This window comes from Lampetra planeri, chromosome 34, assembly GCF_965212315.1.
Source record: "Lampetra planeri chromosome 34, kcLamPlan1.2.h2, whole genome shotgun sequence".
In the NCBI taxonomy this organism is placed as follows: Eukaryota; Metazoa; Chordata; class Hyperoartia; order Petromyzontiformes; family Petromyzontidae; genus Lampetra; species Lampetra planeri.
This window is the reverse complement of record NC_136140.1, coordinates 7,550,507-7,574,482: the sequence shown is the minus strand read 5'-3', so window position 1 is coordinate 7,574,482 and position 23,976 is coordinate 7,550,507. Positions and strand designations below refer to the sequence as shown.

Here is a 23,976-nt window from a genome sequence, read left to right as displayed (position 1 = left end):
AGATACGCATGTGAGCTGATCTCAGTACTCGATGTCCGCCGCATTAGTCCTATTAGGAGTGTTCTTTCCTTTGGCTGTCATTCCGTAACCAAGTCTTGTCCACTGGCCATCAACATGGCCTGCCCCAAGCCCACTCAACTTTCCTTAACAGTTAATGTGATCCGTGTGTTCATCCGTGTAATTCCGTTGTAACATATAATTTATCATAAAACGTTATCTTACAATCTTCCGTCATATTTCTTTTATATAATGTGTGGTATGAATATATAAACGCGACGTGGAATCATTTGACATTTCGCTTTGATGCGTTGTGGGGGCAATAATATATAGCTAATACATTATCTATACACATTTATCTTTGCCTTGTACTATGTACAGATTACACGTGCAACAGGCTGTGACATCTTGATAGATATGAGCGTACATCAACGTATTTCCACATTAATATCAAGAAAGTTTATGCATGTGAGTTACGATTCTTGGCCACGTCTAATAACAGTGGCGAGTGACATTTGAACTGGCCCTGGAACCGGACCCCTCGCCCCCTGCCTCACCAAGATGCCGCTGGCCAGCGTGGCGATGCATGGTAAAGACAAGCCTCATGGATCGATACGGTTTGGCGAGACCCTTCATCAAACAATGGCATTGGCACAGCTCGCAATTGTTGTTATGATTATTTAAGCCACAGAGAGGGCGGTTATGTAACGGACGCACGGAGGAGGGCGCGATGAAACGCGTTGTTAAATGAAAACAAGCTCACGAAAAAAAGCGTGAAAATGTTATTGAATTAGTGAGTCATACTTCTATGGCCATTGCATAAACGCGCTGCATGCTTTGTTGGCGCATGCGTGAAGTTTATTCATGTGACCTTTGCGATTTTGAGCACTGTCGATGTGGATCACAATTATAAAGTAAGGCGGATTATGAAAATTGCGTATAATTGAATGCTCTCAGAGAGTTTAATTTGAACAGAACTGGATAATTGATGTGCAGCGTTGTGGGATGCAATTGCATGAATGACGCTATCTAAAATGTCATTATTATTATCACTGTTATAATGCAAAGGGAAAACACGAATGTTTACAATCAGAAATATGGACACCGTGGTTGAAAATAGAAAACAGATGAAAGTAGGTGCGCAAAGATGCATGGAGAGATGCATGATTGAAATTACAGAGAAATGAACACCTGGATCCGGAAACGGACTCAAAACAGAGACAATACGTTGACTGATAATTTTTTTTTACCCTTTTATCTGGCAACAAAACTGACACATTTTTTTTTACAAGGAGTCATGTTTGCATTGTTGCCAGATAAAAGGGTAAAAAAAACAATTATCATATTTTGCTACTGGCAAAGGAGGTTCCAATGGAATACATTGACTGTTAAGGAAAATAAGTGGGCTTGGGTAGGACACGTTATGGCTGGAAGGAATAATGTCCGATAGGCGAGACTTGTGAATACATTGGGTAGACAAAGAAGATTGTTTGCCCCAGAGGACAACCACCATCGAGACAAAGTAATAAGATCACTTATTGTGAATTTTGGCATGGCAGGAACTGTGACGAATGTTGACGGTTTGGGAAAGGCGTCATCCAGCAGTAGATATATCATGGCTGATGATGTGCAGGAGTGAGATTCGTTGTGGAGTTGCAGAACCACGAGGGATGGACACGGCTTAGGGGGCTCTTCACCCAGCAGTGGATAGACAAAAGGGCTGCGAATGGTGAGATATCCATCGCCTTTGCCATGCGAAAGGAGCATAAAGTACACCCATCGCTTCCCTTAGGGCACAATTAGAGCACCCGGTCACAAAAGCACCCACGTAGTGCATTATTAAAAGTGGTGTTGGCGTGAGCAGGCGGGATTAAGGGCGTCTGTTGGGGGCGGGGGGGGGAAGGGTGGGGGGTGTTGGTCTGTTTTTAGCTCGCAGCCTTTCTGCGAGCGTCGTGGGTTTCGTGGCCAGCTGCCGCGTTCCCTCCGGTGTGGTATGCGGAGCAAATATCCCACATCATTCATTCACTCGGCATTCCAGGTGTCCCCGTGCGTAAAGGACACGGTTATCGCTCAATGGGCTCTCACCTGTGCTCATGTACGCGGGATGCAAAGCAAAGTGCCGTAATTCGACGAGCTTGGAATTTATTTTCCACTATTCTTTGTGTGCCATGTTCTATCCACCGCTTGATTAAGGCCTCCGTACACCCGAGGCAACCCTCAAACTCCTGCGATGCGAGAATGTATTTCAGTCCTGCACATCATCATCAGCAGCTATTGTTTAGCCACTGCCGGATGAAAGTCTTCCCACGCCGTCGCCGTCATCCCTGTCGATCGTGTATGATGCCACAATCCATCTCACTGCTGCACATGAGCGGATCTCATTGCTCTACCTCTAGGGCGGTGGATCTACTCTCGGGCGAATGATCCCTTTCGGTCGTTGTTCATTCGCATCCATTGGTCACCATCCTCCTGCTTTACGCAAAAACAACCCTTTAATGCCGATATTTGATAATGTTACTTCTGGCTTTTCCAAGTCAGTCATATTGTCCCGTCTGCTGTAATCATTCCAGAAACTCAGTGTTCTATTAGCCTCAATGACTTTCTTCCAACTCTCCTGGGAGTCACATTTGTAAAACAGGAATGACAATGACCACATTTTCAGCTGGTCACCGATTAAAATAAAAAAGGGATCTGCTGATGACAAGTTGTGTGCTACTGGAAGGCAGATGGTCCTTTATGCCATCATGTAGCATGTATATATATGCCACAGACACCATATGTTGGTGCAGGGCTTACGTTCATAAACACTAAAGGTAGAGCTTGCATTACAGCACGAGAGAAAAGTATTCCTTGGCATCTGGTAAGAATTCCAAAGTTCTCGTGTTATCAATCATGCCTATATTTTTAGAAGCTATTGCGCAATACCCAGAATGGCACGCATCCGTAAACACTGTCCATGACGACACGGTTGTGGGTAAAAGTGTTCTTTCCAGGACGTGTCATATTTGGGGAAATATGAAATATGACCCTTGAGCAACAGTGTGCATGGACTTTTGGGGGAGGAAAATGCAGTTTGCGTACAAAACTCCGACAGTGACGTAGTAAGTGTTTTCGGTAATGCAAGCCATAAACATGCGCAATACTGTGAAGGAGACACGCACGCTTGTAATGACACGAACAGACATACAGAGGAACGCATGAGTCAATGGTAAAAACAAATGACAGACACCATATTGACTGTAAGGGAAAAGTGAGTGTGTTTGGGTAGAACACATAATGGCTTTAAGGGATAATGGGATATTGACAAGACTGGTGAAGGAATGGCAGTCAAAGGAGAGAAACACACCAGCGAGGAAGACCACCATGGAGAAGAATCGATGGGCTAAGCTCTTGTGCAAGAGCGAGACGAGTTGTGGATGGCAACGACTGTGAGAGGCCTTCATTCAGCAGAGGATAAACAATAGCTGATTATGGTGTTAGTTCAAGGACACATTTACTGTTACAATACTTTAATATCTTGATTACGTGCATCCAAATGTATCGAATCGCGTAATAAATGTATAGTAATCGGTTCCCATGATCTCTACGGCCACTCATGGCCACTACACTCACTCCAGTGTAAGGACAAATCGATTCTTTTATCGAATTGTAGCCATCAAAATGGGGCAATTAATCGCATCGAGTGAGGATTAATCTCTAAATGTATATAATCATAGCAATCATAAATTAATGCCCTTTGTTTATCCAGGAACGCCTGAGTCTTAAGACTGTTTTTCAAGAGTGTCTTGCAATTGCGATGTTTGGCCAATCTCATTAAGGAGTGTGAGCATGACGTGGGATGAAACCAGAGCTGAGTACACGGAGAATACCCACACTTACGAAGTGATAGCTCTGGAATAACCACGTACCTAAGAGGTTTATGAGTTATGAATACCCATCATTTCTAGCGTTATCCTGCATAAGTTAAAGAAATTAAATTCGTTACAGCCATGTGCCAATATATGTTGAACTTCTTTCGCACCGTACGTAGCCAACCATGCTAATCAGAGGTGTCGAAGATCTCTGCACGCCGGTTTTCTTGGCAATACTTCACCATGCTGGTCAATGAGGGCCCATGAAGTGCGCGTGTGTGTGAGTGAGAGAGGTTCAGTTATGACCGGTTGACACATCACTCGATATTGATGTTAGCCACGTTCAGGAAACGAACCAAGGGAGCCAGGTCCATAGCGCAGTGGGCAAAGCCACCGCTCACCTCCCTCCCACCGTCATTCGTGATGAAAATCTGTCACCTGTACCAACAGACAGAGAGCCCAACCTTGCCACACCGTTGTCAACTATAAATATATACCATTGGAACCTCATTTGCCAGTAAAAATATGATAATTGTTTTTTTACCCTTCTATCTGGCAACAGTTTTGTCAGTTTTGTTGCCAGATAGAAGGGTAAAAAAACAATTATCATATAAATATATAGATTTGTATCAAACGTAACTTGGTAAGCCGGCAACTTCCCTTCTGTCACGTGGACTGCAGACAGCAGCCACCGCGTGCGGCAATGCAGCACCGTGCGTGCCCTCTAACCCCGGCCCTCACCACTGCCAACCACCCCCAAACCCCCTGCCGAGAAGCAGGAAAAGCCAACGGGCTGACATCAGAGCCGAGTGCTGTTTGCCCTCCCCATCCACATCCCCTACGACACTCCACCCACCCACCACACCGCCCTCTCTCTCTCTGCTTTCCTCCCCCCACCACCATCACCACCACCATCTCCCCCTGTCCCGGTCCGCCCCGTGGTACAGCCCCTGCCTTTTGTCCACGCTGCCTTTGGAGGCCCCTTCCATACTGCTGCTGTTGCCGTTCTGCGTTCTGTGATCAGCCAAGCGCACGGGGCCGTGGCCATTAAGGGCGAGACAGAGCGAGGGACTGCAGAGAGAGAGAGAGAAGGGGAGGAGGAGGTGGAAAGGGAAGAGAGAGAGAGAGAAAAAAAGAATTACATCACTGGGTGAGTCTTAATTTGAAAAGGGTGGAAGACGCCGAAGCAGAAGATATTTTAAAAAAGCGGAAATAAATTAATAAAGTCGGGTTTTTTTGGGGGGGGGGGAGGAACAAAACAAAACAAGCAGGGAAGATCTTGGGAGACCATTTCCTCCAACAAAGACCACGGGATTTTCATTCGTTTTGCAACATTGTTCTTCGGAAGACCCCGGCTGCTGCAGCTCCCACTCATCACCAACAACCGGGCCAACATCTTCATTCAGTGGCTCTTCCAAGACCGCGTTCGGAGTGCCAGGGGTTTCTTTATTTGTATATCTAAATAACAAACGAACAACCTCCCTACACCCCTCTCGTCTCGTTCCATCGATCATCCAGAAGGACACCTAAATCCCTCTTGCTGTGTGCGTCCTTCCACCCAGAGCGATGATGCACCGTTTACACTTCCTAAGCCTCCAATACTTTGACGCCGTGAACAACAACGGGACGCTCCTTGGTTTCAAGGGTGAGTTTTGATCGGCGATTTGTGCTGTCACTTTCTCCCGTGGCATTTTAATTTGTGTTCTTCTTCCTCTTCTCATAGCGTTGCGATTGCGGATTCATTTGTCGTTGCACGTTCGTTTTGGTGTGCGCGAGATTTGATATTTCATTAACAACAACATCATTTTCCTTGTACGATATTACGTTTTGCTAGAGCTTCTTTGAGAAAGAGTAGATTATTCTAGATTTGAAGCTTTCGTGACTGCAAGGATTCATACTGAGAATAGATGATACCAGAGTGGATGTCCGGGGGTGTTTAACCATTGGATGAGTGAGTAAGGGTGGCCACAGTGGTGGTTCTTCACCAGACTTTTCATTTTTCTGAAGTTGTTCACCGCGTAAAACGGCGTCCTTCTTTGCTGTCTCCACGAGATTTGTGACAATTTGGGATCACCAAACTACTTGCACCGTCTTGTGCATCATGAAGCTTTTCGGGATTCTTGTTTTAGATGTTTGCGACGTTTACACCGCAGGGTTTTCAACACTTTGATGCTGCTGCTGCTGCGGTCGTGTCGCATTGAATACGAAGCGTGCGCGACATTCAGAACCGACTTCCCTGCTGCCACATTGAAGTCAATGTGATGCACACACGGCTGGCATGCAAAACACCAGCAGCATTGTCCACATGTAGACTTTATTAACAATACTCAAGTTTCATAATAAGCAGTCGGCAGAACGGAACTACGATATCAACCCCGGCGATCTGAGCTCAACTCACGACGAGCATCAGTGGAGATTCATATCTGAACCGGTCTTAGGTACCGCTTGCCAACCCATTAAACAACCTTCATTGTCCAGTATGATGAAGTATGGTCAAACAAGGCCTCTTAAGCAGTGGCTTTACAATGTGCACTATTTTTAAAAGGCATAATGCATACATCTGTTCAAGATAATCGCAATTGCTGAGGGTCCTAGGTTAAACCATAAAGGGTTAGGCATTGTGGGCCTTATCTTGAATAAATGTTTACCTCTGAACAACAATTAGGTTTCCTCAGCCACCCTCAGGGTTGCCTCCTACAATAAGAGCCCCCCCCTTCATTCCAGCCAGGCATGTTGTACCTTTTAAGTCACTAAAGGTCATTTTAATAATCTACAATTCTCCATTGAAACGCGATTATATGCAATTAACTATGAAACACAATTCCATTATGTTTCTTAATATATACAGTTAAATATGTACTGTATAGACTATGAGCCTCTATGTGTGCACCTGGTTAATTAAAATAAGCTTAAAAGCATTGGCATTATGAGCAAGCACAACTTTGGACCGGTTTTTGCCATTTTGGGTCTCATCGGTAGAGTGAAAGTTGTTATGAAGGGCTGCTGGTTTTCAAGATGTTATTAGCAAAGAGCACTCCCTCTGAACGACATGGCCCTGCCACTTTCAGAGATAGAATATAAACCAAATTACCGGAGTAATGTAATGTAGATACAGGCAGCCAATAATCAGCGTTGCATGCACTTTATATACGAGTTACAAATGTATAGGAATTAAATTTGAATTTACATTTTCTGCCTGTCAGCAAAAAAAAACCGCTTATGTAACGGTTTGGTTATATGATTTGTTTGATTTACCTAGCATAATCATAGTGTTGTAATTACTTTTGGAATGTGGGACCTGGTCTGTTAACTGATTCATTAATTGATTCCGAGACGGTACATTGATCTTTCAAATCCACTTAACAATGGAGGTTTGTAACTGTAATACGTGGATAGTATTTATCTGTTTTAATCTCTGAAATAACTTTGCATTCGAGTCCGTGCCATTATTGAGGAACAACAAACGTTTCCTCTCCATACATTTCCCATAACGGATGCACAACAAGGCGTGTGCAAGAAACGTTTGGGTCATTTGCCGCTCGATTTGGGAGGAAACATTGAAAAATCACTTCAGGAAATGTAGCACTTTTTTTAGAATCACAAGGTAAACATGTTCGTAAGATAAACACGAGTGGGTGGGAAGTATACGATGTCTTAAAGGCACAAGAACACACGCTTGACGATCCTATTCTCCACCAACACGCTCTTAGAGTCTCAGTAAACCGTCAGCTCTTGCGAATGGCTCCATACGCAGTGCACCATGAATTTTCGAAATGTAAACAAATCTATTTAGTGTTTTTTAATTTAGCGTTGAGGCTGAGGATTGCGAGGGGGGTGTTTTTAGAGTGGCCTGGCATTCTTCGCATGTTTGCACATTAAGAGGAACGTGACTGGTTCGTGCTTTGGCGTCACGAAGTGTGAACGAACGGCACGAGTGAGATGTGACAGGAAGGATGACCGTCACCTCGTGCGTACTTTTGTTAGAGAGTCATTTCCAAAAAGCTGGTGGGGGGGGGTGGAGGGTGCAGACACAGGGTATGGGGGGGGGTCTACTTTCAGGATGCTGAGAGATCGTGCTTAATGGCTGAGGTCTTTACAGTATTTTCAGAAGTGCCTCTGGGTTTTTCGTGTGTGTGTGTGTCCCTTTCGCCCCCCCCCTCCCTCCTCTGTCTCTCTCAAGATGCCCTTTAAACTTTGACCTGACCGGCCGTGAAAGCAAGCAGGCAGGCAGGCAGGCGGGCAGTCGCGTTTTCTTTGATTCCCGCTGGCCACGGCTCAGGTTTCGGTGTGGCTTTACGGAGGCGGACGGCCTGTGGGGTTCAGAGGCTTTGGGGGAGCCATGTCCACCTGCTTTCATCGCTCTTGGGATGCGCTGCAGCTTTCGCTTCGGCCAGCCTCGGGAGTGTCGCGTTGAGGTCTCTCTGCAGGCGATGCGACTCCATCAAGCGGTGGTCCCCCCCCCCATACCCCCAGTTGCGGTCATCAAGCTCTAGGTTCTAAAAGAAACCTACAGGAGACTCTTCTTTAAGAGTAATAATGCACACAAGGTGATTTATTCAGACAGTAATATGCCCCATTGTGACAATAGGATTATTCCCTCCCATCATGCCTTGCATGCTGTGTGACATCACTTGTTTGTTCTTCTTGTCAGCCTGTATATTTCCACTTCTGGGCAAAGGTCTCCCACATTTTCTTCCAGCCCTTCCTTTCCTTAGTTGCTCCGGTGCAGTAGTGGTCTCCAAAAATCTTTTGATTTCATCCCGCCATCTCCTCCACTGTTCATGTTTTTATTTGTTGCGGTTGCACCCGATTCAAGAGCCGAATGGCTCACAGGGTTATACCAAATAAATGAAAACAGTGAAAAACTGAAACTGAAACACTGCCTTCATCTGCTTCTTTTGCCCTCTCGCGATCTCCACTCAGTAGAACTTCACGATAGAACATGTTTTGACGCACACAGCCTTGTTTTAGACCACCGACTCAAAAGAGTCAACACTGCGGCCATTCTATGTTATACAGCAGCACGACAACGAGACAACTGTGTGACGACTTCATGCTCGTTAGGAATCACCAGTGCCACTATAGCCATCGTTGCTTACTGTTTTGCCGCCTCAGGGGCTTGATGTTGACGAGCCCTCACCAATTTACGGCAGAGACAAGTTTGGCCCTGCCCAAGGGCGACAACATACCGACTCTTAACACTTTCTATGAATGATGAGACATTCGTCAGCCAGTTCTTTGCAGCTGCGATATCAGTTTGAAATTGAATAGCTTTACAACCCGCAGGCCACAGAGAGAGAGATGACACCTACCTTCCAAGTGCAGCCACACTCTTGTGGGCTCCGTGTGGTATTTTGCAGTCGCCTCGTAGGCTTGGCGAACCACAATGTACCTCTTATTCACCGCGTTTGAAGCATGGCGATAACTAGTGAAATGATTAGTCGTATCGCGAGGAACCATGTAACCCAATGTGTAATGGTGTTGTGTCTGTACAGATGATACACCACACTTAGTCAAATCTGCAGATTGCGTGTGGTGGGGTGAAGTGTGGCTACTTCCCACCTCTTTCAAAATGTCTGGTGAGTGTGGAAGAGTAGGCCAAATGCGCTTTAGAGGGGCTCTCAACAGCTGCCTCATGTGGAAGCCCTTCCGCTAGCAATGGCGTGACAAAGCAATTGTAGGGCTGTATCTTTATCCTTTTCAAAGACAATTTCTTCCTTCTGAATATTTATAAAGTACCATTTCCAATTTGTGCCATGATGGAAGAAAAAAGAATAAGCCTTAAATGTTCACACAATGGAATAACCCCTTCCCCCTACAAACTTCTTACACATTAAAGTTGCCGACTAATCATTTTAATTTGAAACCATGAAACATTCACTTTCATCACTAAAAGCAGCCCGGGCCAGGCATTCGTTCATAAGTGTCAGTTCGGGGTGTAACACTGAGCGTAGATCAAACGGCCACGTTAAAACCGCAAACCAGTTACCCGAGGAAGGGAGGAATGTCTGGCATAGCTGCTACTGCAGAGAGTGCCACCATGGCTGCCACGGGTCACTTGGGCCTGAGGGCCTTTACTGATGGCACCGCCATTGTGGAGCGTATGCTCCTGACAAATGTCCGCGTTTGGCTTTGAAGCTGCGTAGCGTTACGGCGCGAGGGCAGACACGTGTACAGTTACTCTGGAGGGAGAAGAAAGGGCCCGCTGGATTTGATGAGTCTGCAGGGCCTCGGGGCCCCCATCGCGTCCCCCCCCCCACACACACCGTGATTCCAGAACAGGGTTCACCGCGTGGGGCTTGGGACTCATTTTTCGTAGCGCTTTGCTCGATCGCGGTTCTTTTGCCAAAGGTAATGTTGTGGCTGAGTTTCGTATGGCTCGAGTGTTGCCTAATTCCGACTGAATATAATGAAGCCACTTTGTGTTGTGTAACCAAAATGATTTGGGGAGGCAGCACTGGCGGCAATATTTGTTGAGCGCCGCGTTGTTGTGCTGCTGGCTCTTCATACACACGTTCTTCCAGTTTCACTAACTCGACCACTTCAGATGGACACAAGGCCACCCTGGTATTATTATATCTGAGGAGGTACACAGTCCGCAGTGATCATGAAGTGCCACGCACTAAACACCGCATGTGCTGCCAGTCGATGACCTTTACATTGCAGGGTCAAGGAAAAATCCACTGTAATGTTTTAAGGTCCCTTGCTTGACTAAATTAACAACGCTTATTCAGGCTGTGCCCTGGCAAAGGATATGATTGTAAGTTTCACACCACACCCTTCTCCCTTCCTTCACCTTCCTGCCCACCCTGCTTCCTTTGCCAGCACTGCTGAACAATAGTTCAGATCCTCTTGTGCCCAAATAAGCATCTTGTTTCATCACCCACGGCTCTTGCTTATATTATATATTTTTTATTTGCTGAAGGATCTGTCCTCATGGCGAACTTTGTCCAGAAAACAGGACCTATATTTTATGAAAAAATAATTGGCTCTACTACCCCTTCTTGCAATAACACAGGAGGTGTTAAGATGTTCTAACACCAAACAGACACCTATTGCGAGGCATCACGTCTGCATGAACCACACACGCTTGTGCTAAGGCATGCAAACAAACATGTGCTCTGGTAGTATACGCATTGTCTTTGCAACTAATTGGCCTACACCAGGGACAGCCTTTTATATGGCCTTGTCTGACCAACGTTAGACCAGAGAACGCAAAAAGGCAAAGAGCACGAAGTCAATGCATTCATAGCTCGGGTTGAGCAGTTTTATCTATGGGATACTTTTTGCCAGTATCAAAATTATGAAAAAATTATTACCTTTACCCTTCCCAACATGTTTTACCACACGCATGTGTGGTTAATGCAGACTTGGATGCCTTGCCATAGGTGTCTATTTGGTGTTTGAACATCTTAACACCTGTATTATTGCCGAAGGGTTAAAGCCAATACTTTTTTCATCATTTTGGCACTGCCAAAAAGGGGTCCCATAGAGAGGAACTAAATTGCCAGCATCCAAACACTCTCCACAAAGCCCCTATTTCATGTGTGCTGAGCTGTAAGCAGTTGGGCCACAGTGTGCGACTGCCGGGTACCCAGTGCACCCTTCGCTTGTTGTGAAGTTTTGAATGGGGTCGTATTGAGAGCGATCCGAATGTGAAAACAGAGCCGTGGATTCCCGGGCATGATAAATCGGGGAGGCAGTGAGCTCATGCGCTTGGCACCGGGGACCGGCCTGTTTCGGCGCGTCTGTGGCTGCTAAAGAGAGCAGTGGCCGCCGCCAAGCTCGCCGTGAACTGTACGCCCGTGCGGTATCCCCGACGCTGGCGGCTATAAACAAAGCCCCGAACCTCGGCTCAACGCAAACGGCATTCTCTCATTCTCCAATCGTCCGTCCAAAACTGTCCGTGGTGCCGTCTGGTATGGTAAAGATTCCCATCACGCCCCCCTCCCCCCACCACTCTCTCGACTCTCTCGACAAAGTTGAAATCTGCTAATAATGGTAGCGTTATATACGGACAGGACAATGCCAAATGGCCGGGGGTGGGCATTTGAGCATCGTTTTGCTGATGTGGTTTTTGGTGTCTCACGGTATTTGGCCGATCGTGCATGTCAGCGTGCTTCAGATATTTATTTTCACTATGAGCATCAGCTCGTTTTGTGTACGTGGTCTTTTCGTTACGTTCAAAATATATGTACAACCATTAGCCACACACTGCGACCCAGAGCCCAATTAATCTGTATGAAAAATCTGCCTTAATCGGTTCTCTGTATGGTAAAGGTATATATACGAACATACAAGCTCAACGTAAAGAAATGTACACGTAGTTATATCTACAATACATATGACAGTGAATGAAATGTAGACCAAGTATTATGCTTTTACGATGGTGGAAAATAAAAGTGTGGTGCAGATTACGACCATTTTTTTTTTGGCTTCAAAGGCAGGGAACAAAAAAGCCCCCCCCCCACCGCAAAGCCCCGTTATGTCCAAACACTGCCGTGCCGTGGTGTTCCTGCCAGAAATGATGGTGCCGGTTGGGAGCTGCTGAGGAAACACGAGAAATGTTTGCGCCGCGCGTGGCTAGAGGCACGTACGTCTTCTCCCCGCTTCCAAAACGCCCGGTGCTTCCTTGTGCTCCGTGGAACTATTGACATAGTTCTGTCCGTTGATTGCTTGCTGGGAAATAAGAGCACTTGTACCACTGGATATGAGTGGGAGTTCAGTGATAAACATGCTGCTATGAACTCGGCAACCCAAATTCGATTCCTGGCCATGGTGAACATCAGAAGCGAGGAATATTAGAACCGTTCCGACCTTCCGTCCTCGTCACCACCCTGTATTGACCAGTGTGGTGAAGTATGATTTAAAAAAAAAACAACAACCCATGACTGACCTAGTGTTGGGAAGGCTTTCATCCATTGGTGGATTGATTATGGCTGTATTTTTGTTTATTTAATTGAACAAATGTTACTTTGACAATGTTTTGTGGAATCCACCGACTAATAACTGAAAGCACGAGTACTTCAATAATAGTACTAATCATTTCAATTTATATAGGGCCTAAATATAACAAAAACATTTCCAGATGGTTTACCAAGTAACCCACCCAGCATAAACACAAAAACAAACGTTAGCTAAAGCAAAAGGTGTGGCCCGTCTCCACTGCTATTTCTGAGTCGGTGATGACAATTCCACATTCCTATGGAAGGCATCATTGTTGTCAATAGGATAATCACATTGGTAAACAGTGTACTACATCCTATGCTGTACACTATTTAAAAATACATGATCTTTGCAGACATGGGGCTCCATTCTCCAATTTTGGCAGAACGTCATAGCAAGCAATTTTACCACTATGATCTTGCCAACAATTTGTCCTGGCATAAACTCCCAAAGTGTCTTCATACTCTCCTTGGTGGGGGCAGTGATCCATTAGCATTTTGCCCAGACCATTGGTGTGAACATGGTTTCTCTGGCACCATGACATACCTAAACGATCAGGAGCAAGTATCAGCCCTTGAATATAAGATGGAAAAAAACTAACGGTCCGGTCGCCCTCTGTACAGAAACGGGCCAAATAAAGCAAATTGTGCAATTACACAAACTAACGAAATGTGGTTTGAGTTTATTTACTATTTGTGAAATTTTACAGACCATAGCTTTTCAGAAATATTTGAATCTGGGTCATGGTTGATTTTGTATTGTATAATACACTTCTCTGCCAAAAATACATACTTCCTGACTGTCATATACAGTGCAGTATTGTGCGTACGTTCCAAAGCAGTATGTACGTTCTTAAACGTGTTTATATTTTAATACGCAGTATATGTGTCTGAAAATCTAATGTTTAAAATATGATTAATATTCGGAATCTGTATTGGTTCACCCCCTTACATCAATCACAAACCAGCATTGTTAATGTATAGTCACACAATCCCCATGGCTGATATGGGAAAGGGATGTGAATTATTACCGCTACACTGTATATGGATGGAATATATTGAGGTTTATTTCAAGTACTGCACTTTTAAACAATAGTAAACCAAAAGGAATTAAGTTTCATGTTGAGAAAAAAAAGTATAATGTTGACGTTTTAATTGTTTTTGGGTTTAGAGCCGCAGTTAAGACTGCTTGAGCATGGGTAATTTATTTTCTGCCCAAGGGTGTTTTTTTCTCTTCTGCTGGTGCTGGAGAAATGGGTGAGGCATCATTTTTTCAAACAGATCGTGCCCTATTTCCCTGAGGACAGTTATGAGGTGTGGCATTTCTTTGAGTAATGTTCTCAAAAGATGTGTTTAAAATAAAGCCGATCTCGACAGAACCTACACCTTGTAAAAACGCAGCGGCATTAACACGTCTGCAATGCAGCATTTAGCAATTTTTCGAGCCGAAATTTGGTGGATTGCACGGAAACTTTTGAACCCCCTCTGAGCTGTCAGATGGTCATAAAATGGCAGTGCAGCAAGTAAGACCTTTAAGTCCATCTCTGCTAAGTGTTTTCCCCCCTTGTCTGTGTGAATTGTATCTTGAGTACTCCAGTTCGCTCCCACATGCCAATGCTCATAAATGAAAATGTATTAAACATCCCAGAGCAGAACCCTTCTTGAAGAAGAGTCTTGAGACTCACTGACGATTTCCTAAGTGAGAGGGCATTCATATTCTTGGTTCTTTCGGTAAAGTCATGTAGAAGGGAGGGCATTATTATCATTTGCTGGTAACTTAATTCGTTTTTCACTTGCTTTAAATTGGATTCCAATGTTACCTTGTATCTTTATGAAGTTGCAGCAATAACTTTTTTTTTACCCTACTCTTTTAATGGGCAGGCTGTTGATCTCTAAACCCTTTTGCTACATACCGATTTTCAAAGCAATAATTGCATCTTTTTTTCGAGATTTTATATTGTTATAAAGCTGTGCGATTAGCTTAGAAAATCGGTATGTGGTAAAAGGGTTCAAAGAATGGCAGCCTACCGCTTAAATCGCTCGGGTTGGCAAGCCCGTTCTGCGAACCTCCGGGAAGGCCTGCCAAACTCGAAGGCGGACTCGACCGGGTGGTTGCGATTATTTTGATTAAAAACATAATTACAATCAAACGTTTGTGATGGCAACTGCAGCGCTGTGACGCATTATCTCGCGCAGGCGAAACCCTGAGCAACGGTGACCTCCGGCAGGCCATGCGGCTGCCGCCACTGCTGCAGGACCCCAGGGCTGCCCTCCCGCCCACCGGCCTCAAGCGCAAGTACAGCGAGGAGCTCTGGCACGAGTCGTCGGATGCCTCCGACGAGGAACAAGCGCCTCGGAGCAGCAAGGTCCCCGCCCTGCAGCCGTAAGCAATGCGAAATTGAATGCCCTTCGCGATCCGCGATGCCGGCACCGCAACCGCTGGTTTTACCCAGGATTCATCCTGCTATTGAGGTGGCTACTGCCCTGGGAATCCATCTGTTAAGTCTTTCCCGTGATGTTAAAAGTGCGAGTTTTTGTCAGATGCATTTTAATACACCATTACATACTCTTAGTTCTTTCGGTAAAGTCACGTAGGTAAAAAATGAAATAAAAATGTATTAAAATAAAACAATAAAAATGACGACGTTTCGGAGGCAACACAAGTCTCCGTCATCAGGTGGGACCGTCACAGCCAGATTTGCTGCATCAAGTGTCACGTCACTCCACATGAGGCCCACCCCCCCGCGTGACGTCACTCCACATGAGGCCCACCCCCCTAATTAATATTCATGAGTGGGTGGATTTTTACACTTACGCAGAGCAAGGTCGAGCTGAATTAAATCATTTATTACGCAAAGTCGCTTCAAATGTGACGTTTCTTTACAGAAAGTGACGGTAAAAAATAAATATACGCAGCACAGTGCTACATCCGTGCATGACGTCACTGAAAAAGAGCCCCCCCCCCCTTCATTAATATTCATGCCCGCGTGGAAATTTACACGAACGCACAAGAAGGTCGCGCACTCCACATGCCCCTCCCCTCCCCTCATTAATAATCAGGAGTGGGTGACGTCACTCCACATGCCGCACCCCTCCGCAATAACAATGGGGCGGGGGGGTGACGTCACCCCACATGGTGCAACCCCCCTCCCCCCCTCATTAATAATCATGAGCTGAACAATTTTTCTATTGAATATTTTAGATTTACTGCAATTTCCACCCGTCCTTGGACGGGCAAAAAAAGCTCATTCAAGATGATTAATTCACATGTGGTTCTCTCTTCTGGTGTTCGAGATATACCTCGTATTTCCATGATACGTCCCGGTTTTCTTGTGCCTCACAGCTGAATATCCTGACAGCCATTTACCTCTAGCTCTCACTGCAGTTTTGATCCAAATACACAAGTTTTGCTTCCCACTGGGCTCCTGAAACCTTGTCGTACAGAATGATGAAGTGAAATGGTGTTAGTGAAGTGTTATATCTTAGATAGGCAGACTTATATTATTTTGTACAAATATGTTATAGTCCATGGCCTATTGGTTTTTCAGACCAATATCTAACAGCATTTGTTTAAGCAAGCAAACTCTGGACCAGTTTGGATCTTCTGAGTCTCATCAGCAAACTCAGCTTTGCTATAATGAATGCGGCTGGGCTACCAGACCTTAACAGCAAAGTGATCCATCTCAACAATGGGGGCCCTGTTTAATTAATACTATTGGTCTGCAAAACAAAGAGGCTGATGGAATTTATTATTTTATCATGAGTGGATGCGCAGAAAGGGGTTCCGCTTTTAAGTTATTTGACACGTAATGCTCTGCAACAACTTAGACTGAGTTTGTTAACACCATGACCTTAACGCACACAATTATTGAGCATCACTGTGCGGTGGCTGTTGGACTTTAGCAACAAGAAGCCTGTACGCACTGTAATAAGCAGGGCGTCATTTCGCGTGAAATATTTTCTGGGTCACTGGTAAAATGGGAATAGACACGTGTGTGACGAGTAGCCACGACCAAAGTGAGAGGTATGGTTATTGTGCTGGATGTGGTCTGCCGGGTATGGAAACATTTTCCGGGTAACCCGACCCAGAAGAAAACAAGCCGCAGTAATATGGCTCTTTTTGTAATTGAACATCTTTATACAGTACTGGAGGTTTGTACTTTGCATTTAAGACATACTTTATGCACAGTTTACATGAAAGCCCCAGTTTTTTCACGTTATACATCTCCAATCAAGCTGCTTTATCCCCTGTTTACATGGACGGCAGCTTTTGTTTGTATTCCCTGCCTGAGAGCGGTTTGTGTATACATGTTACTGTCTATCCTATTCACAGTCAGCCAAGTTGTTTTTGTGTCTTGGCTGTTTAGTGAGATGCAGATTGTTGGTCTATTTTCCTGGTTTTATATATATGGCAGGTTGCACACTGCTGGGGAGATGATTGATTTAGTTATTTTGCTAACGGGGCAGCGTTAAGGTGGTGCTCTCACCATTTTGGGAGGCTTTCATCCAACAGTGTATTAAACACGGCCGGAAATAGTTGTTTGCAGACATCCTTTTTTCTGCTTAACATTGAAGTTAATAGGTCTCGGCAAGCTCTTTTTAACTGTCAAGCAGTTGTAACCAGCATATTCATATTCTTAGGTTTTTTCGGTAAAGTCACGTGGGTAAAACATCAAAATTAATGAAAATAAAATAAAACAAAAATCACGACGTTTCGGAGGCAACACAAGTCTCCGTCATCAGATGCAGCTAATTCGGCTGTGACGGTCCCACCTGATGACGGAGACTTGTGTTGCCTCCGAAACGTCGTGATTTTTGTTTTATTTTATTTTCATTAATTTTGATGTTTTACCTACGTGACTTTACCGAAAAAACCTAAGAATATGAATCCTTGCAGTCACGAAAGCTTCAAATCTAGAACCAGCATATTCTTCATCAGACAGTGTAAAGTGTTGAGGAACATTCCCACCGCCCTAAACGGGTTTGTTATTGTGCTTATTTGTATTTGGGATAGCTCTGTTTTTCGCCGAGTGCAAGCTAATTCACGGGCAGGGCAACCGTTTTGTTTCTGGGTTCATTTTCTAGCTGGCGCAGCCAGACCCATATCGCGTGTCGTTCAGTCGTGACTTCTAATGCGCTCTTGCAGGCCGACAGAATGTACATTGAGCCGGCTTAAAATCAGCTTAACACCTTCTTCCACGTATAAAACAATGCTCCTTCCATGGCCGCACAATAACAAGTGGGGGGGGATGCGTTTCCATTTTGCAAAGCGGTATGGTTATGAACCTAAAATACCTGGATTGTCCTGTCAACCGCTGAATAAGCTTGTGTGCCTTGAACACATTCTCATTTAGGAGATTTCTCTTTCAGAAATGCCTCTTTCCCAGTTAGGTTCTCTCCCCCCCCCCCCACTATTCTTTACTTCACCACGCTGGCCAGTGTGGGTTGGGGAGTGGGTGGATGGCAGGCCCGGTTCTGAGATCACTTGCCACCGACAGTAGCCGTGGCATTGCGTAGAACTCGGGTCACCGGGTTCACACTTTACCACCGCTCCGTCCCATTTTTCATCGCTTTACCCGATGTTGTACTATATTGTAAATGCGAAACAGAAAGCTGCTGCCGACTTCCTGGGACATCGTCTGCAGCTCGTGTACGATAAAAGTAACATGATGTTGGCGGTGAAGAACAAGCTGCTTGTGCAAGCAGTCAAAAGTTATACCACAGCTAACAATTTAAAGGTCCCCATCGTATACTGTACAGTTTATGACAACAAAGCCAACGGAGCTCATTCTGGCAGGATTTTTACCAACATTGCTAGGAGGCGAAGATAAAGCGGACTGCTGTCGCTGTTAGTTTTGTGACAGTGTAACGAATGCCATGTATAGTGGCCTTGGCTATCAGCGGGTTTCTGTTCAAAAACATAAAACAAAACCACAATGTTTTTGGATTACACGAGGCCTGACGAAAAAGAATACGATCATTGTCGGATAAAGGTTTGGGAATTAAAAAAAAAATTCTACATTTTAAAAATGAATCAATAATGAAAAAGGCGAGGTTAAGTGTGTACAATGCACCGCATTCATGCTCAAAACAGCGTACCCATTTCTCAGTGGGCTAGCATCACCCTTTTATGCTGCTGCATTCAGTCTTCGCTTGTTTTACTCTACCGCACGGATTCCGCATGCTTATCCATTCCACGTGCCATATATGCCAAATATCCCAGCCAGCTTTTGGGTCATGCTGATGCATTCCTGAGTCCATTGTCAGGGTCCTCTACTGGGGGAGGGATTCTTGACAGCACTGCACTGCGCATTCCACACATGCCATGCAAGCCCAGTTTACTGCTATGTACTCTTTTTTTCTGTCCTTTTTTAGGTACTTAGGCCTCTGGCCTTACGTAAGGCCCCATTTTCTACTCATAAAACTGCTGCCAGAACCCGGGATATGTTTACAATCCGCTATTTTGGCTTCTGACCGGAATACCAGAGGGGGGGGGGGTGTATACATCCAAGAAAATGGTCCCTTAACATTAGGGTCTTCACGTTTCGTTGTTTGGTGTTGGATAGCCATCTAGGAAAATGTAAACACGGCGCTGTTGAAGAAACACGTGCGGGTTCACGTGAAATGCCAGAAACATAAGCAAGTTATTTACCAAAGACAGCAAATTGGGTCATAGATGTTGGGTAATAATACGACTACTGCGTAGGCTGTGCTACACGGCTCTCCGATGTGTTTTCGTGTTGTGACAGTGTGCTGTTCGGCACCACGTATGACGTTTCGGTTATCTGAAAAGGCTCCTAGCACGTGACGTGAAACGTCGGACATCATGCCAAACGACAATCCGAAAGTACATCGCGGATACGTTTCGGAACGTCGCTTATGAAACCTCTAACTCGCAATACAATCCTTGCGCCGTGCTTTTGGGGTGATCCTGCGCGGAATCCTCCTTTTTACGCGGCAGTAAATCAGTTTCATGTTTCGGAAAGTTATCTTCCGAGGAGAGCTCACGCTAGTCACCAACTCCCTCCTGAGAGCTTGGTGAATACTCCCTTGTCGTGTGTGTGTGTGTGCATGGGGGGATAGTCGGGCAGCTCTGGTGTAGTGGCTTAGCGCTGCTAAACTCCGCTACGAACCTGGCGATCTGGGTTCGAGCCCCGCTCGCGACCAAATAACAGTGGTGAATATTTGAACCGGTCCCGGGCCTCTCCGAGGTCCATTCAGCCTTAAATGTGTACCCTGGTGTGTTGCATAAACATCAGCACTGGGCAAGATGGTAACGGTGGCCAGGCGCATGGTGCTGGCACGCCACGCGCTCGTGTGCCGTGCTCGCTTTCGTAGGTGCCCGCCAACAGCACTTGCCCCAAAAGTCTATTAAGGCTATACGGGGGAGGGGGATCTTTTGTCTTGGTAGGGATAGCCGCGCCGGCAGACCGTGGCGGCTCCGTTGCGTGGAAAAAGCGTTGCGGCGAACTTGTTCACCCCCCCGCAACACCACGTAGCCACCCCCCCCCCTTTCCCGGGCTCTGTCCTCTTCCCCCCCTGTGTCTGTCCATGGTCAACAGCTGTGGGGCTCAGGGAAAGGGTCTCATCCGTGCGCCTGCGTGCGTGCGTGCGTTCGTGGGGGCGCAGGCCAAGCGATGAAACGTAACCCGTGGCACAGAAAAAGAAGTGCTTTTGCAGCAACCGGCCACGCAAACACGGTTTGGTGTGGGGGAGGGAACGGGAGCGGTATAAACAGATTAGAGGAGCAGCGGGGAACTGTTTAACTTAAGCGGAGGATGCGGTCTTAGCGATGTGGTGGTGGCGGTGCTATGCACCACCACGCGGGACGCGAAAGTGAAGAGGACACCCGCCAGGTATGGCTCCAATACGTCCGGGAGAGGCGCCGAACGTGGCTTTTACACAATTGTGCTGGCGTGTCTGTAATTCGAGTACAGCGGAGGAGACGGACTTTTCGTGGGTACAGAGCGATCCATTTATAGACACCCCACTGATTTCTGATATCTCTCCCCCCCCCCCCACGGGCCCTCGTGCAGTGTGTGACCGGTCACAAGAGACGTTTGTGTGTGTGTGTGCGCGTGTTTTTTTTTAATGGGCCGAGGTGGAACGATATCGCCGTGACCCCCTTCCACCCCGCCCGTCCGCCCCCCCCAATCCCACTCGAGTTCGCCTGACGTGACCCGGCTGAATGTTCTATCTTGTCGTGTTGGGATGGAGGGTCGCATCACAGCAAGTCACACACAAGGTGTGTCGGGAAAGTGAAAATGTGTAATACCTCTTGTTGAGATTGGTGGAGAGGTATGCTTTGAAATAATATTGTTTTCTGTATAATTCCTCCCCCATTATTGTTGTGGTGTATCTCAAAATCGGATCACCCTTCTTAAGTCGCATACGTTTCAATTCACTATGAATTTGGCAATAAATGTGGCCCTTGATTCAAGTATTTGGGAAATACACATTTTGTTGTCACATTATTGGCAAAAATTACAATGTTTTCCCGTCTCCGACACACGGCTCACCTTGACCAGTTCTCATTTGAGGAGCGCGAAGAGTGGAGGCAGCATCTCTAAACGCGTGTGCAGGGAACTTCACACCGGCATACTGGAATGTCTGCTAGATGTGCAGCCCCTATGCCACATTTGCCAGGTCACAACAAGACCCATAGCTGCATTTCACCTTCACACGGCCATTGCCCTTGAAATGCTACATCCGTTAAACTCCTCCTGAATAGAAAACACATGTGCCTTGCTGTTCGTGATGTGTTGCTGCTGCTGCTGCTTCCGTGAAGATACTTCCTCAGTTCCTGTACATTCCATTCCTCAACCGGCCACCTATGTTGTGCAGGGCGGGTCAAGTATGCACGATTAATAGGTTCCTTAATCGTCCGCCTGATTTTTGCACCCTGGCGCCAATGTAATCCCATTGATGAAAGGTGCACTCGGCACTGCTTGTGCTTTTTGTGAAGCAAAAAATGCCCCTTTTCCAAATTTGCGACTGATTGTGCTCTCGGTGTCATGTCATGAGATGAAAATTCCACGTGGATCTCTTGCAGAGCAGTGCAGCCTTTCGTGTTAGACACGAGCCCTTAGAGACGGGTATCACAGCGCTACCTTTGAGATCCCTTCGAGAGATGCATCTAATCCACACAGTAGGTGGGCAGCACTTTCCCCCACCCACTTTGCCATTGAGGGCAATGTTCATCGCCTGACAGTCAAACTGATCATTTTGATTTTCAGAGCTGGAATTTATCAAAATTAAGTGCAAAATCAAATTTCAAGGGTAAAACAAAACTTTTTTTTTTACCAGGGACTGAGCGATATAGCTCTTTTTTAAAAACAACCTGGCCACAAATGATAGCTTATAATGTAGAGATGTATAGAAGCCAAATGCTCTAAGTGCATGTTTCTAAATGTGTATGGAAAACCCAGAGAACCTGGAGAAAAATCCATATGACCACGGGGAGAACATGCAAACACCCACGACCTCCTGTATACCAGGTGAGGTAGTTAACATCTCGCCACCGTGGCGTTCGTGATTAGACCAGCAATGGTGTCTGGGATGAGACCATCAACCCTCTACATTTGAGAACCCGGTTTAATCACTTATGGCTGAAACCTGGATTTAAACCCAGAATTTCAGTGGTGCCAGCTCAAAGCTCTGACCCTTGAGAAACCCGGGCCAACTCAGCAGTGCCGATGCATTGGCGCCAGGAAGCGGCATGGATATTTCCATGTGGGCCTTGTCCGGCCTGCAGAGCCACAATGCTGTTAATGTTCTCAGAGTGTGGGGGGTTGACACAGCGAGATTGTGCATTGGCACATGGTTGGCACTGCGAGAAGTTCACGTTGTAAAACTCCTCGCTCTGCACTTCTCCGATCGCCTTATCTTGACAAAGATTTGTTTCTTCGTATGCTGTTTGAATTAAAAAAAATACAGACTGCGTTTCACATGTAAGTGGGACATTGAAGGAATGGTACGGCAGTGGTTGATTTAATAAGTTAAGCAAATTATTTGGTTTGGCCTGAAACATTGCCGAATATATCTCCTTATGTGTTTATTTAATACGTTATTTTCTCACCGTACGTGCATCGAGTCACATGTAAAACCCATGTTTTTAGACGTACGTTGTCATGTTGAGTGAACTTCCTTTCACTAAACAATTGAAGATCAATTCAAGAGAAAACGGAATCGGTCTGTGTGCCTAGGGCAGTGAGTGAATGTGGATAAGGATCTAAATTATTAAATAAAGGAAGCGGACGAGAGCAGGTCTCGGTGCTTTTGGGAAACTGAAGCTAACAATGACAAGTACTTAGCATGTGCCTGGGAGGGAGCATGAAATCAGTGGCTATTGTGGTCATCCAGAACAGACCATAGTACAACATCTAAAGACCCGATGCCCGATCCACAAATACGACGCAGACATCGCAACGATAACACTCCGCTATTCCTGACGCGGTTATCTGGCTTGACCGACCTGCACGTGAAATTGTAGTTGTTTGCTCTGCATCTACATCAGTCATACGAAAGAAGAAGTGGAACTCACCTGCCGTGTAACGTGGACCAGAGAGACACGGGGACATTGGCAAAGAACAATGAAACGAGAGACGAAAAGTGGACAGAGAAGCCCGAGGAGAGGTGCTTGCTAGGAATTACATTGAGAGATCGGCAGATAGGAAGATCACTCTACGCCTATCTTCTGGCTACGTCACAGCCTAAGCCGACATCACCTGTTGTGCACAGACCTCCCATCGTAAATACACTGCACTCTTAAGGGGCCGTCCATAAATGACGTCACGCACCTGGGGGGGTCAGACATTTGTGACGATGTGTGACGGACGAGGGGGGGGGGGGGTTGAGAAATGTGACGTGACATCAAAATGCTCAAGTTTAAATAAATATAGACAACACGTTCTACTTAATTAAATATACTTTTTTTTATAAATGTTTTCTCCTACATCAGAGTGCAGTGGCACATTAAATACGCACTACAATGACAATAGTTTAAAGCGATTTGAAGCATGTTTTATTTTGGGGGGGGCGGCAGAGCTTTGTGACGTCATTTGAGGGGGGGTCTGACTTTTTGTGACGCCGTGTGAAGAGAGGGGGGAGGGGTCAATAATCGTCCAAAATCGCGTGACGTCATTTATAGACAGCCTCTAACCCTGCTTAGCTGCCGAGACCTG

General features: G+C 45.8%; 1 protein-coding gene across 1 annotated transcript in view; it reads left to right on the top strand.

Moving 5' to 3' along the window:
* Nucleotides 1-4,675: 4,675 nt before the first annotated feature.
* Nucleotides 4,676-23,976, top strand: part of LOC144730087 (transcription cofactor vestigial-like protein 4) — a 35,664-nt gene continuing 16,363 nt past the window's right edge. Inside the window, exons 1-2 of the mRNA XM_078610632.1 lie at nucleotides 4,676-5,493; nucleotides 14,990-15,176. Coding sequence (XP_078466758.1) covers nucleotides 5,415-5,493; nucleotides 14,990-15,176 — 266 coding nt within the window. The 5' untranslated portion in view covers nucleotides 4,676-5,414. The remainder of the gene's footprint in view (nucleotides 5,494-14,989; nucleotides 15,177-23,976) is intronic.